Source organism: Leptosomus discolor, chromosome 5 (genome assembly GCF_034619465.1).
Source record: "Leptosomus discolor isolate bLepDis1 chromosome 5, bLepDis1.hap2, whole genome shotgun sequence".
NCBI lineage: Eukaryota > Metazoa > Chordata > Aves > Leptosomiformes > Leptosomidae > Leptosomus > Leptosomus discolor.
Genome location: NC_141395.1, coordinates 12,249,640 through 12,262,697, shown reverse-complemented (window position 1 = coordinate 12,262,697; position 13,058 = coordinate 12,249,640). Strand labels below are relative to the sequence as shown.

Sequence of the window (13,058 nt, the reverse complement as noted above, 5' to 3'; positions counted from 1 at the left end):
TTAAACAGTTCCTCTTCAATCTATATAGTCACATGATATTAAACCTAGCCAAGAAAAAGCAGAGCAAGCTGATTTTAAAAATGGCAAATTTGCCAGTTTTGACTTCTATTCACTGTGTACCTCAATTCTCCAGTCTAGCAAGGATGCCAGCTGCCAAACCCCTTTCACTGTTGTCTTCTAGAACAACTTTTGTGACCACGCAAAAATTTTCTATCTGGATTTTCTATGCAACAGTGAGTCGCATAGCAGGACACCAGCACAGGGCACTGCTGTGCCAAGTACTACATAAATGTAAAACAAAATGGTTCCTGCTCTGAAGAGTTCACCGTGTGAGGAAGCTTGTTCTACTCAGTCCTTATATGTCTAACTAACTCCACTGTAATGTCTGCTAGAGCCTTCTTAAAAACTTTTTTTCCAAGTAAAAAGCTCCCCATAACAAAACCCAAAAAAACCCTCTCTCATATTAAAATCAACTGTCTCTTAATCATACACCATCTAACCTGCCCATATAAATGCACAGTGTGCTAAGTTATGAGTACCCTCTTTTGTTTGTTTGTTACAGTTACTATTTATTTTGAGATTTCACAGACAAAAAACCACATTAATATCTATCCCAGGAATGTAGATAAGTGCACTCAGACAAGTGTTTAAAAGAAGAAAAACATAAAATCAAACCATTAATAAACTCCTACCAGGTCAGATACGTTTGTAAAAGAAAAATGGTGTAAGAGCTTACTTGGTCATAAAAATGATACTTTAAGCAACAAATCACTCATGCCAATCGACTGACAGAATACCATTTGGGGAATTATAAAAGAAATGCAGAAACAAGTACTGATGTTCATGATTTCAAAGTGAAACAAAACAGTATTAGTAGTTGAAATGTAAAACGGAAGGAATGAGATTGATCTTAAATATGTTGTGATTGTGACATCCAGTATAATGTTGCCCAGATTCTGACTTCTAATTGCTAATGTAAACTTAACTCTGGCACAACAGAACACATTGCAAGCCCTAGATTAAGTCCTAGAATACAGCACAAACACTGTATAAATATGCCTGAAGATTAAGCTCTTTTTTGGTGCAGGATTTAATTTTTCCGTTGCCGAAGACCTTACCTATCAGTGATTATTCTGATCCTGATGTTTGAATTCAGACTAACATCCTCCCTTCTCTTGCACGCTAACGGCTAAACTGCCTTGGACAGGCAATGTAGCATTAACCTCTTCAAACACAGAGGAGATGTGTGAATGGAGTTGTTTCTTACAGGTAAGGGGTTTTACCATCAGCTAGGACAAATAAGCCAAGGAAAGTTACTTTCCGTGAGTGACTACATAAAGGGACTAGTTAATTTGCTTATCCTGTGAACTTGTTACACACAAATATACTTTAAGACTGCCCTTCCCGGCCAAATATGCCACTTGTTTTACCAGGTGGGCATGTTCCTGAAACAAGATTTTATGTATTTATCTTCACAATATATTTGGCACCAGGAGATCAGAAAACTTCTATCTCATTTTGCTTTCTGGCAATGAGAGAGAGAGTTAATTTAATTTCCATAAGACAAAGACATGGCATTCTGCAGGTTCATGTGTTACACTGAACAGTTTGTGGACCAGTGGTCCATACTAAGATGGGCTTGTAGTATGATAAGAAGCAGATAGGCATGTCTCACTCTAGACAGAGGATTTTCTAGTATCCAACTCACTAAGAACAAGTTAGTTATTCTTCTGTGAGGTACATCTGGAAAATTTTCCATACATGAGAACCAGTGGTCACCACCAACCATCACGGCAACACAAAACCAGCTGGTGAAATAGCCAAGAATAGACCCAGTCTATGCACTTCCACAGTGGATTTTCTTGCTGAACATAAGAGGAGCAAAGTCATACCAAAGAAATAAAAAATGGCTTTGCAAGATCTAAGCCCATTAATGTGAGCTAGGTCTGCTTGCTCTGAATTCCTCTCCTTCCCCACAGACTCAACCTTCTTTCAGCTGAGGATGACTCTAGGGGATTATCTCCAGAGCCCATTAAATGCTGCTCCAAGGTTGGTCAAAGGCACTCCTGCTGAAGGATAGGACACCTGCGGGCATGCCAAAGCTGCCTTGTCAGTGTTTGGGGCAAAAGATGGAATCTGGGATTTTGGCATTGGGCTGCTGTGTACTGCCTCCAGTTTTATTGCTGGTTTCTGTGTTTAAAGCTGTGCCAAACACTTTCTGTGAGACTAATCCATACAGTTTCTCTATTGAACAGTATTTCCTGACGTTCATCCTAAATTTGTTCTCAATTCTAGTCTGTAGCTAATTATTCCTTCTCCTCCCTTGGTTCCTTCAACTATTTTTGTGTTCCTAATTAGGGGAAAAGAGAAAAATCAATCTCTAAGAAAAATGGAACTTACTTAAAGTAAGTATCACGCATACCTAGTTAATTACTTAACATTTGGCATGAAAGCATCTCACAGTGGGAAAGCAGCAATTTCCTTTTTTTCGTGTTGTTTTATTGTTCTCCAAGTGCCAAAGCTAGCTGGTACTGTCAGGAAAAAACCTAAATTGACCATCATGCAATGCATTCCCTCAGTGTACCAGAGGTATGTAATAAGGTTTAAAAAAAAAAAAAGTTCTAATCCTCATTCCATTTCTTTCCATTAAAGGAGAAAACTGTAGCATTTACTTCTCTGTGTAATATTTCTCTCTAAGATCCTCTGCAAATACATGCAAAAGAAAGCATAACTTTGAAGTACTGATAATGCTGACTACCTACGCGTGACACTAGTGTAATAATGCAGGTACAACTCAAACCTAAGGACAGATTCTTCACCTGCAAGAAGCTGTCCTGACCCAGTGGATTCCTTACCCAGTGGTGACCTTTGTTCCTTACCTCACCTAGCCCAGACAAACTGGATGGGGTAAGCCACATGCCGTGCTCAGGCAGGTGGTAGAGCACTTCTGTACATGAGGATGACTTCACTGTAAACACAACTACATTGGATTTTCAGCTCCATAGTACTATTTTAGAAAGTCAATGTGAGTTGGGGACTGTAACAGTTAATTACTCAGATGATTTTAGACAAGACAGCCTTTTGCAGCACCCCAGCATTAAAGCTTTGGTATTTTAGGAGGCTCCACCTCATAGCTCAGAAGCTTTGATACAGAGATGCTGTCTACCTGATGTACTTTGATAGGAGACATGAAACTTTAAGATGCATAATTTCTTTTCACTCTGAGCAACTCCAAGAAAACATTCAAAATCTTGCTTCCAGTGTAAAGCTGACTAAATTGCAGTATTTCACCTTCCTGATCCTGTCAGTCCTTTTTACAAGGATGTCATTTCCACCAGTTAACTTTTTCTCATGTACATGACAGTTACTTCTATTCTACACAGTCCCCTCTGTTAAAAATCATCATGTACTCATAAATAAATTTTTTGTGCTACTTCAGACACTATGCACCTGCTACTATTTCCCTCTCTCCATCTACTTACTTTGGTATTCCCTTAATGTAGTACTTAGGTACCTTTTTTTTTTCCTGAACACAATGTTTCTGACTGCATCCACTTTAAAAGAATCCTCATGTTTCAGTGCTTAGAACACTGCACAAGGATTCACTGGTTGTGGTGAACCATCGTGTATATTCATTTGGTTCTCATTTAATAACACTGAAAATAGTCTGGATTAAATGCAGAAAGATTCACAATTAAGAGTGCAGACCCCTGTGTGAAGCTATAATTCTTCTTGTGAACACGAACTTTTAACTACAACGTGCAGGACACTGTCATTCTCCATATAATTTCCTCAGTGTTTTATGAAACAAATAGGAAGTAAAGAATTTTTTTTGTATTATCAGTTATCCTCCCTAATTTTTGTCCCAAGGAAAACACATTTTGTCTAGAAACACTATTAACTTTCACACAAAACCAGTCTATCAGAGTTTGATTATCCAGAATGTGCAATATGAAGAGATCACTCAGTTTGACAACAGTGCATGTTCTCTCTGAGGACTTTTACCAAACTCTGTACTGTTTTCAAATTAGTTAAGCTGCCAGGCTAGTGGGGTTCAAATACTTCAGTATCTGTAAAGGCAACAGAAGTATCTGTGGTGGGGCATTAAATACACTGGAAATCAACTCTCTACTCTGATCTTAGCTATGTAACTTGAAGTTGTAGTAATTTCTTTCTATAACACACCCATCTTTGCTTCTGTGTTTCTTATTGCAATAAAACGCCTGAAATATTAAACATACAGAAGAATTAAATTAGAATTTGTAAACGAGCAATAATATTATTCTGTCTTCAATGTTCTAAATCCTTAAAGTTCAGCTTAAATAAACGTCATGTACCAGCTCCTTAAACAGCGTTAGCAATGTAAACAGCATTTAAAAATGCAAGAAGTTCAACTTTATAAAAATTACATCTGCAGGCTGTTAAAGGAGAATCTGCAAGAAATGTCAAACAATACTGTTCCTTGTGTACTCCACTGAAATAACAAAAAAGTTGCATCTGGAAACAGTTACTGGCACAGGACTTAAATAAAGTATTGAGTTACCTTTAATGAACTAAATATTATTAATCAAGAGCTAGATATAACAGTGTGCCATCTAGCTGGCTTATAACTCAATTAATTTACCTTCTTGGGAGATGACAATGGACTTTGATGATTTGATGGTTTTGCTGTCTAGAGTCCAGGTGACAGCTGCAGGGGGATCAGAGGAAATCCGACATTGTAAGACCAATTTTTCACCATCTACTACTTGAGCATCCTGAAGCTTCTCTGTAAAGGAGGGTGCTGTTCCTTTGCTTGCTGGTGGTTTGCTTGCTGTTGTTTTGTTTTCAGCTTTTTTCCCAATTATTCCGCCATCCACCACTGCGCACCCATGTTCACAGTTTCTGTCATTCTTCTCTTCTTTTTTCACTGCTGGTTTGGCAACAGGGGCTTGAGAATTGGGAGTCGCGTTCTGGGCTTCAGAATTGGTGCGGGCATTTGGTGCTGGGGTGCTAGCGCTGCCATTCTCTGCAGGTGGCTTTTTCTTTGAGCCCAGCACAGATCTGAAATCTGTAATGGCTGGCTTAGGAGGTGGCACCTTCTCTGGCAATGGGGTTTTTGGGGTGCCTTTCTTGGCCAGCACAGAGCGGAAGTCCACCTGCTGAGGAGCATGAACTTTCCTTTCCTCCTCTGACAAGGTCTTGGGTTTGACCTGCCGCTGCAGGTTTGCTCGGAAGTCCATTTGTTCGGCTGGGATTTCTTTCAGTTCCTCCTCAGAAAAACTTTTGGTGCTGACTTTCTTGCCTAAAATGTCACGGAAATCAAGTTGCTCAGCTTCCTGCTGCCTCAGGCTCTCCTCTGTGTGTTCCCGAGTTTCCACTCGCCTCTTCAGCACACCTCGGACGTCTTCCTGCTCTTCCTCAGCTGCTCTGGTTTCACTGCTGTTCTTTTTGAAGCCACTTGTTCTACCAAATGTTAGTTTACCATGATCTCCACCATCTCTTTGCTCTCCAGAGCTGGCTGATTCCCTCCCACTATGATCCGAAAAAGAAAAGAAAGAGAGAGCCAGGAAAGGGGCTGGTTTAAAAATGTCAGGGAACAATCTCAGAGCAGGAACAAAATGTGTTTATAGAAGGGGAGGTTGATTAGAGGAGCACACTCCATTAGTTTATTGCATCAATGATGACTTCAGGAGCCATATAAGGGCACAAACAAAAAAGATCTTCTCTACTCTGGCTTGGTACAATGTGCTTAGCATGTATGATGAAAACAATTTGTTGGGTCACATTTGGGGATTAGGTTGAACAGCAGCCAGCCTGGGTCTGTAAGGGCAGGGAATTAACGGAGCAAAAAATAGAACCCACCCATGCAAGTCCCTGGGAAAAATACTCACTCTCTGAGCATTTCTGTTCTGGAAGCTGAACTCTCCCGCACCATCAGAGACACCTGGCAGCTGCATTCTCCAACTTGGTTCCTGAAATATTTAAGTGAAATCAGAAAAGCAGAGGTTTCTGCCTCCAAAATTGTAACTTGCCTGAGCTAAGTGATTGTGTGTTGCACTAAAGCAGCTCAAACCCAGTGTGGCATCCTCCTTTCCTATGCCCAGCATTGTGGTGGTTGACTGAGTGGATTTGGTCCCCTTATATTTGGAGCCAAGCTATCTCAAATAGCTTTTACTGATCTGCTGTTGTCTACACTGGGAACAACATACTCCCTGAACAAAAATCAAAGCAATTTACAGAATGAAACAGCTGCAAACAAACAAGCTAAAGGAAAACAAATACAAAAGCTGGAAAATTAAGGCAGAGGAAGGGGCTATTTTGCAAAGTTGAAAATCTTTCCAACTCTGCCTACTGTTTATTTATTCAAACCCAAGCTCTTAAGTTTTCTAACGTTAAGATATTAAAAGCAGGGTCTCATTTCCTTCCCTCCCCCCTGGCCCAACCAATCAGCAAAACCCATCTGCATGGATTGCTCCAGTCTGTACATGTTTATATTAAAAAACATAAAAGTGTCACCATATATGGTGCTGAGTACTTATTCTTCCTTTTGCAGAGGAATACCATGGATGCCTTCTGGAAAGGGCTCCCATTAAAGAATTCATTTAAAGTGCTCCCCCCCACCCCCGCTGCTCCCTCCCTCCCGCGGATATATATCATTCTTCTAGCCCCAAATGGCTCTTCTCCACTTAACACAGGAGATGCCAAAAGCAAAATTTAACTCCCCCAGGGCGGCAGTTGTGTAACTGTTGCCACCGCTCCCCTGAACTGCTATTAAAAAACCAGACCTGAATTGGTTAAAGATATCTTTTATTAGTGAAAACACTTTTGTCCTTCCCAGTTTAAGTTCGTAAATGGACTACAAACTCCTGAATGATTTTTCTTTTTCAAACAAAAACAATTTTTGCTACTGAAAACATTTCCTGGACATGAGCAAAACACATGTGCATTGGGGGGAGGAAGGAAAGAGAAGCAGGTTTTCCTGGCTGTGTTCTGCTTTCCAAAGACTTGCTAAATAAGATCACCTTCACCTCCACGTTGCCCTGAAGTTTAAAATATAGACTCAGGAATGCCTTTCTATTTGTTTGCCATAAACATATTGTCTGGCCTGCTTTTTAAATAGTGCATGAAAATACATGCCTAGATACAGTTCTGTTTGGGTGAATAAACTATAATTTCACCCATTTGCAACTTGCAATGAAGTCTCACAGTAGGCAAGATCATTAACACAGATGCAGCCTTAAGTTATGTCTTTATAATAGCAATTAGTGCCATCACCTTTTCAGATAGATTCCCATTGCTTTCTGTTGCTTTAGAAAATGAAACAGTGGATCAGCCTAACGTGAAAACTGAGCCTTTAACACCAAGAAGAAATTGGTGGGGTTAACCGAACTAAGTGGATAGCAAAGTAAAGGCCCTGCTGGTAGGAACACATCTTATTTGACCTTAAGACCATTAACAACAACAAGGCATAGAAACGTTTTGAACACTTTATATCCAACAGCTCAGAATATGTACACTAGAAACCGCTATTGAAGGCAATCCATAAGAACAGCACTGAAAGCCACAACCTTAATTTCCTTCAATACAAAAGACTAGAGAACATCTGAGTATCAAACAGAAACTGTCCAGGCAGGAGATGGCAGGAGACGATCCAAGTCAATGCAGAGAGTATTTAACACAGTCCTGCACTGGAGACCTGCCATTCTTACTTCCTCTTATGTGTGACCTCCATTTGGAAGCAAGAGAAATAAAAAGAAGGAAAGACAAATGGAAAGATAAACAGAAACAATTGCACATCACCTCCTTCCAACCCTGACATCAAATGATGGCAGAGTACCAACACTGCTGAAAACCTGTTGTCTTCAACAATGCATTTTGAACTGGACCCTTTTGCCACTATTGAAACTCACAATTTTTTTTTCCTGCTTCTCAGAAGCTTTTAAGAAAAGCAGACATGCTCTGAAACTGCTCAAGTACTTTCTTTCACCAGTGCTACAGTGCTGTTAGCAGGCAGTTGGTTTACCAGAAGATCCCTCCCATAAGTCTCCCAGAGCTCAACTACTCTTCCTTTAGGACTTAAAGCCAATCAAAAGCTGACAATGTAGGAGAAGCCTCGCAAGCTGAAGTATAGACAATTTACAGCATACATCAAATAACTGCTCGGCTTCTGTCATGACTGTATGGCAAAAATATTTGCCTGCAAGAATTGTGTCACCAGTGGGAGAGGTTAAAGTAACAGAGACAGCACTCTCCCAGGAGAGGGATCTAGGAGTACTGAATGTGACCCTGACCGCTGTGAAGAGTAACAGCATTTCTGCAGGACCCGTTTCTGCAATGCATCGTTCCCTTTGCAAATTCTTCACGTATGCAAAGAAGCAAATAAGGAAGGCAAAGTAAACCTCTCTAAACTAAGCTATTTTTCACAGGGTTTGGAAAATAAAGAAGGGGGTAAGAAAGCAGGAGAGCATTTTGTTCCTTCTATTTTTAAAGCCTTGGGAAGCACTTATAACTTATGGCAGCAGTGGGACATAGAAGTACCTAGACGGAGAAATGATTCACAAGGTAGTTTTTTGATCTTAACTATGATTTCTGACTCAAGTGAATGGCTGAAAACTAGACCACTGGATACAAACCTCAAGTCTGTGTGTCGTTCATCATACTCCTGCTCAAAAGCGTAGCCTTCTCAGGGCAAGTTCTGCTCCCAGTGAAATCAAAGTGAGTTTTGTTACTGATTTTAGAAGCAGCGAGAATATAATTTTATCTGCTGAATCAGTTGCAGAGTCTAAAAAGGTGAAGTTAATAACACTGACCCACCTTGGAGATCACAAGATGGAAAAAAAGAAACAAGCCAAGAAAAATTAAGAAGAACTGGATGGTTCAGATGCTAAATTCAATCAGGAATAGTTCTGGAAACTTTGTAAATATTTTTACATTTAGGCAATTTCAGAATCTAGGCAAGGCAAGATACATAGGGGCAGTTAGAAAAAATAGAGCTTTGCAGTACACAAGCACCACTTCAAGTCTTTCACATCTGCTGTTTTGAATCTTGGCAATAACAATGTTACTTCTTCAACTTGAGGTTCTCCATGTTGGCATTTTACCAGCAAAACCCTAGACAAAGACAGGTCTTAGTGGCTCTGTTATTATGGAATAATGATAGACATGGATAAAACCTATGCTTCCTAGCTATGCTGTAAAGAAGTGTCTGGAAGTGTTGACTTTTGCAGGATTGTTCTGTAGAATGCCCATGCACAGGACTTATCTTTAAAATGTCAAGGAATAATAATAAAAAATCCCCACCAAAAACAAATAAAACCCCAGCTGCAAAGCCTGAAGCAATTTTAAAAATAGCTCTCCGTCCTATTGTGGGATCAGTTCTCCCTGGAATGGCTTTTATGTTCAAAATATCTTGAAATACTAGTTTCTTGGCAGAATGTACTCAAATATTTTCACTGAACCTTAGATGAGACTTATTGTCTGCATGTCCCTAGGAAGCACTCTCTGGAGGAAGAGGAAAAAAAGCACTGTTAATTATAGTGTGGGGACACACTGAAATTTCCTACTGGCCTACGAAGTGTGAAACAAGTATTGCAGAGTAAATTACATTTTTAAAAAAATTAACTGAAAGGGGCAAAGAAGTTGATCCCGAGCTATAGCTGGTGCTTCAGTAGGTAACTGCAAAGCCTCAGAATGAGGTTTTGCAACTCTTTTGTGAGCTAATTAAATGGAGAGAAAATACAGACTCCATGAGGCTTTAACCCCAAAGAAAGCAACTAATCTACTGGATCACAACTTTAGCTGACATAAAGCAGAACAGCTCTACTGGCTTCAACGAGGATGCACTGATTTACCTCCCTTGAGAGTTTGGCCAAAATTTTTTATACCTGAAAGACCAATTATTTTATTTGTGTTTTACAGCATTGAGTGGGAGAATGGAATAGAAAGGGGTCATGGTTTTCTTTCCTAAAAACAGACAATGTGTTGATAGCAGAAAACAAGTTTTGCAAACTGTATTTTACAGAAAGACAGAACTATATTTACTGTTTGGTGTAATGGAATGTAATCTTACAACTGCTTTTTATACAACCTGAATTGCAGAGTATTTGAGGTGCTACTGATTTACAAGATGAATGTTTACCTCTGATTTTAATCAGATTATCAAAATCTGTAAATAAGATTAATCAACACTAACCAAAATTTTATGGAAGACTGGGTGGGGAAGAAGATAAATACTCAGCATCTGAGAAGACAAAGGTTAACAAAGCAGACGATTTGTTTAAGGAACTGCAGGAGGATTTCTGAGGTCTCTCTTATTGACTGTGCCGTTATAAAGATAAAGGCTTTGCTCAACAAACACAGTCTCTGTCCAGTACTCCCAATTTCTTTGCTTACCTCTTAATTTACGAGGTACACACTGACTGAAACAACACGGGAAGTCATACTGGGATTAAAAGGATACTAGTGCTTGCATCACCGGAAGGATGCAAAGGACAGGAGGAGGAAAAATCAATGGTTTTCTGAGTCAAAAAACGACTGTTATTTCCCATGTCAATCACGATGGGTTCACAGAGATGCTGACTGATTTCTTATCCCTTAACTGCATGGGCCGGCATTTTGCAGGCAGCAAAGTGTTCAGATTTCAATAGATGAACCACAGTAGTGGATGAATCTGTTGTTCTTTTTATATTTATGCAAAACCATTCCTTGAGGCATGAGCAATAACAGGCTCAATGGAACATTATTAGGACAATTAAGAATGCAAGCGTAGAGGAGTCAGAAGTCTGTGTAGGTTTAAAACAAGGACCAGGAGAGGCTACAATGACCACCCTCTTAAAAGTCAGACTTAGTAGTCTGCTATATAGTAAAAGGCAAAGCAAACATGTATTCTAAATAATGCTGAGGGATGGAAAGACAGAAAGCCAACCAGCAATCATGGATGGATCACACTAGGATCACACTGGGCTGCATACCTTTGTCAGCTCACTCTAATGAAAGGAGAAAGAACTAGGAAGAGACAAATAGATCTTTTATTAAACCAAATTTTTAAAGAGTTTTAATTTGTGAGCAGCCAACACAAAAGGAGAATTGTGGAGATATTAGGACAGAAATTAGAGCTTAAGAACAATGGAGAAGAAAATTGGAAAATAATTAACACTGGAAGGAAACCATGCCCAGACTAAATTAAGGGAGTTGGAGAGGGAATGACTCCCTAAAAGCAGCTATGCAACATGCTTCTAAAATTAATACATAAAAAGGCACCGCACATCTTATTTGAAAATAAAATGATTATGTTTAAAAATAGCCCACTGTCAACTTCTCTATAAACTTTTCAGTGAATTGACTTGTGGTTTCTCAGTTATACCATACTTCTAATGGACTTTGTAGGAGTCTTTGAGAGAAAGACACTAAATGCAGGTCTCCTCCTCTCAGGTAGTTGAGTTTCTGAATATATTAACAATTCTCAATCAAGTATCCAAGACAAATGCAGGCAGATCAAAATCTATATAGACAAGACTATTTGCTGCTGAAAATTATTTTAGCTTTATTGCAAACTTGAAGTTATACAGCTGACATTTGGTTCCTTGGATATTCCTGAGGCAGTTACTTCTCTGTTGTTCATGGTATACAAGCAATTGCCTAAAAGCATATGGATTTCTGTTCCCAAAACAGTAACTGAAATTTTACAAATGACAGCAGGGTAAAAAGAGCTATCAGCATTCCCCTTGCTCTAACGGCAGCACAGCTTTACTTATTATGGATTAGAATAAGCCAAGATGAATGCACTGATCTTTGTGGGATCCCCAGCTATTTACCCAGTGAAAGGATAAGGGAGTAACCGAAACTAACACGTAACCTGCTGTGTTGTTTTCTAGCTACCACTTTACTTCTCACAACCTGCCCCGCAAAATTGTTCTCCTCTGCTAATTTTCTGAAACAATTTATTTGTAAGTGTACATTCTGTTATGTTCTAGAGTCAAGATATTGTCAGGCTTCCACTTTGACAAATGTCTTCAGTGATGAATTTGGCCTAGGTGACCACCAATTACACCTGATCCCTAAGGTCGACTTGCAAAAGTCAGTACAACAATCTTGCACAAAGCCCTCTTGGCTCTCCTTTGCTCTTCCTGTTCTTCTTCCTTCTTCCACCCCTGAAGTTTTGCTGAAATACCTCATTCTCTTTCAGTTCAAGTGAAACCATCAGAATATCATAAGAGAAGATGCCCATGCCCAGGGCACACACACCGAAGGATGGAAATGTACCAGCAGAAGGTAGCAATTCTCACAGTTTGGCCTGCTCTCTCATGGAGAGGTGGGTGACCTTAACGAAATTGAACTGGCATTTTTAATCCTGCCAGACGTACTGTGTGTTAGATGCCACTGATCCCCGAAGAGACTTTTCTTAGGTGCAAGGATGTATGTAGACATGACCTGCACAAATCAGCATTCTGAACGTCCTAGATCACCTGGGCTGACTGCGAACAAGCCAATTGTTCTGAAATGAGTCAGTTCGCAATTTATTGCGGAATACAGAGTCTAAATCTACTGAACAGCTTATCTGGAAAAAGGTTATGGCACATATGGCTCTACCTACATAAATGTTAGTGATAAAACTTGAAATTAAGTGTAAAAAACTTCATTATGAGAAATCTTGATATACAACAGCTATAACTTTCTAAAGCACCCTTTTCTGCTGAAAAGTGAGTTTAAATACTGACTTTACATCTGACTTTAAATACTAAAATATACTGAGGCTAGTTTGGGGCTGCCTGCAATAGCCTATGGAAACACACCTTAGAGCTAGGCACCTACACAGTGATGTTTCCGTCATTCAGGCAACTTGGGTTGGGAAATAAGTGATAACTATAAAAAATTAAACTCACTGTTTAGAGGCTAAATGGGTTAAATTTATTAAGAAATGCCCTGTTTCCTTGGGTTAGGAAGACATGCAAGCAGGCAAAGGACAATTTAGTTTTTAAATTTTGTACTAGACAAGTATATGAAACAAATATAAGTAGTTTATAGCAAAAAAAAAAAAAAAAAAAGGACAAAAACCACCATAAACCAGGCAAGTGCAA

General features: G+C 39.4%; 1 protein-coding gene across 3 annotated transcripts in view; it reads right to left on the bottom strand.

Annotated features, from left to right (window-relative positions):
* The window catches only part of MYLK (myosin light chain kinase), a 218,344-nt gene that overhangs the window by 69,529 nt on the left and 135,757 nt on the right, over window positions 1–13,058 (bottom strand). For all 3 annotated transcript variants that reach the window (XM_086464977.1, XM_086464979.1, XM_086464978.1), the window contains 2 exons: window positions 5,874–5,954; window positions 4,625–5,514 (listed from right to left, as the gene is read on the bottom strand). In XM_086464977.1, the coding sequence (XP_086321103.1) occupies window positions 4,625–5,514; window positions 5,874–5,954 (971 nt within the window). The remainder of the gene's footprint in view (window positions 1–4,624; window positions 5,515–5,873; window positions 5,955–13,058) is intronic.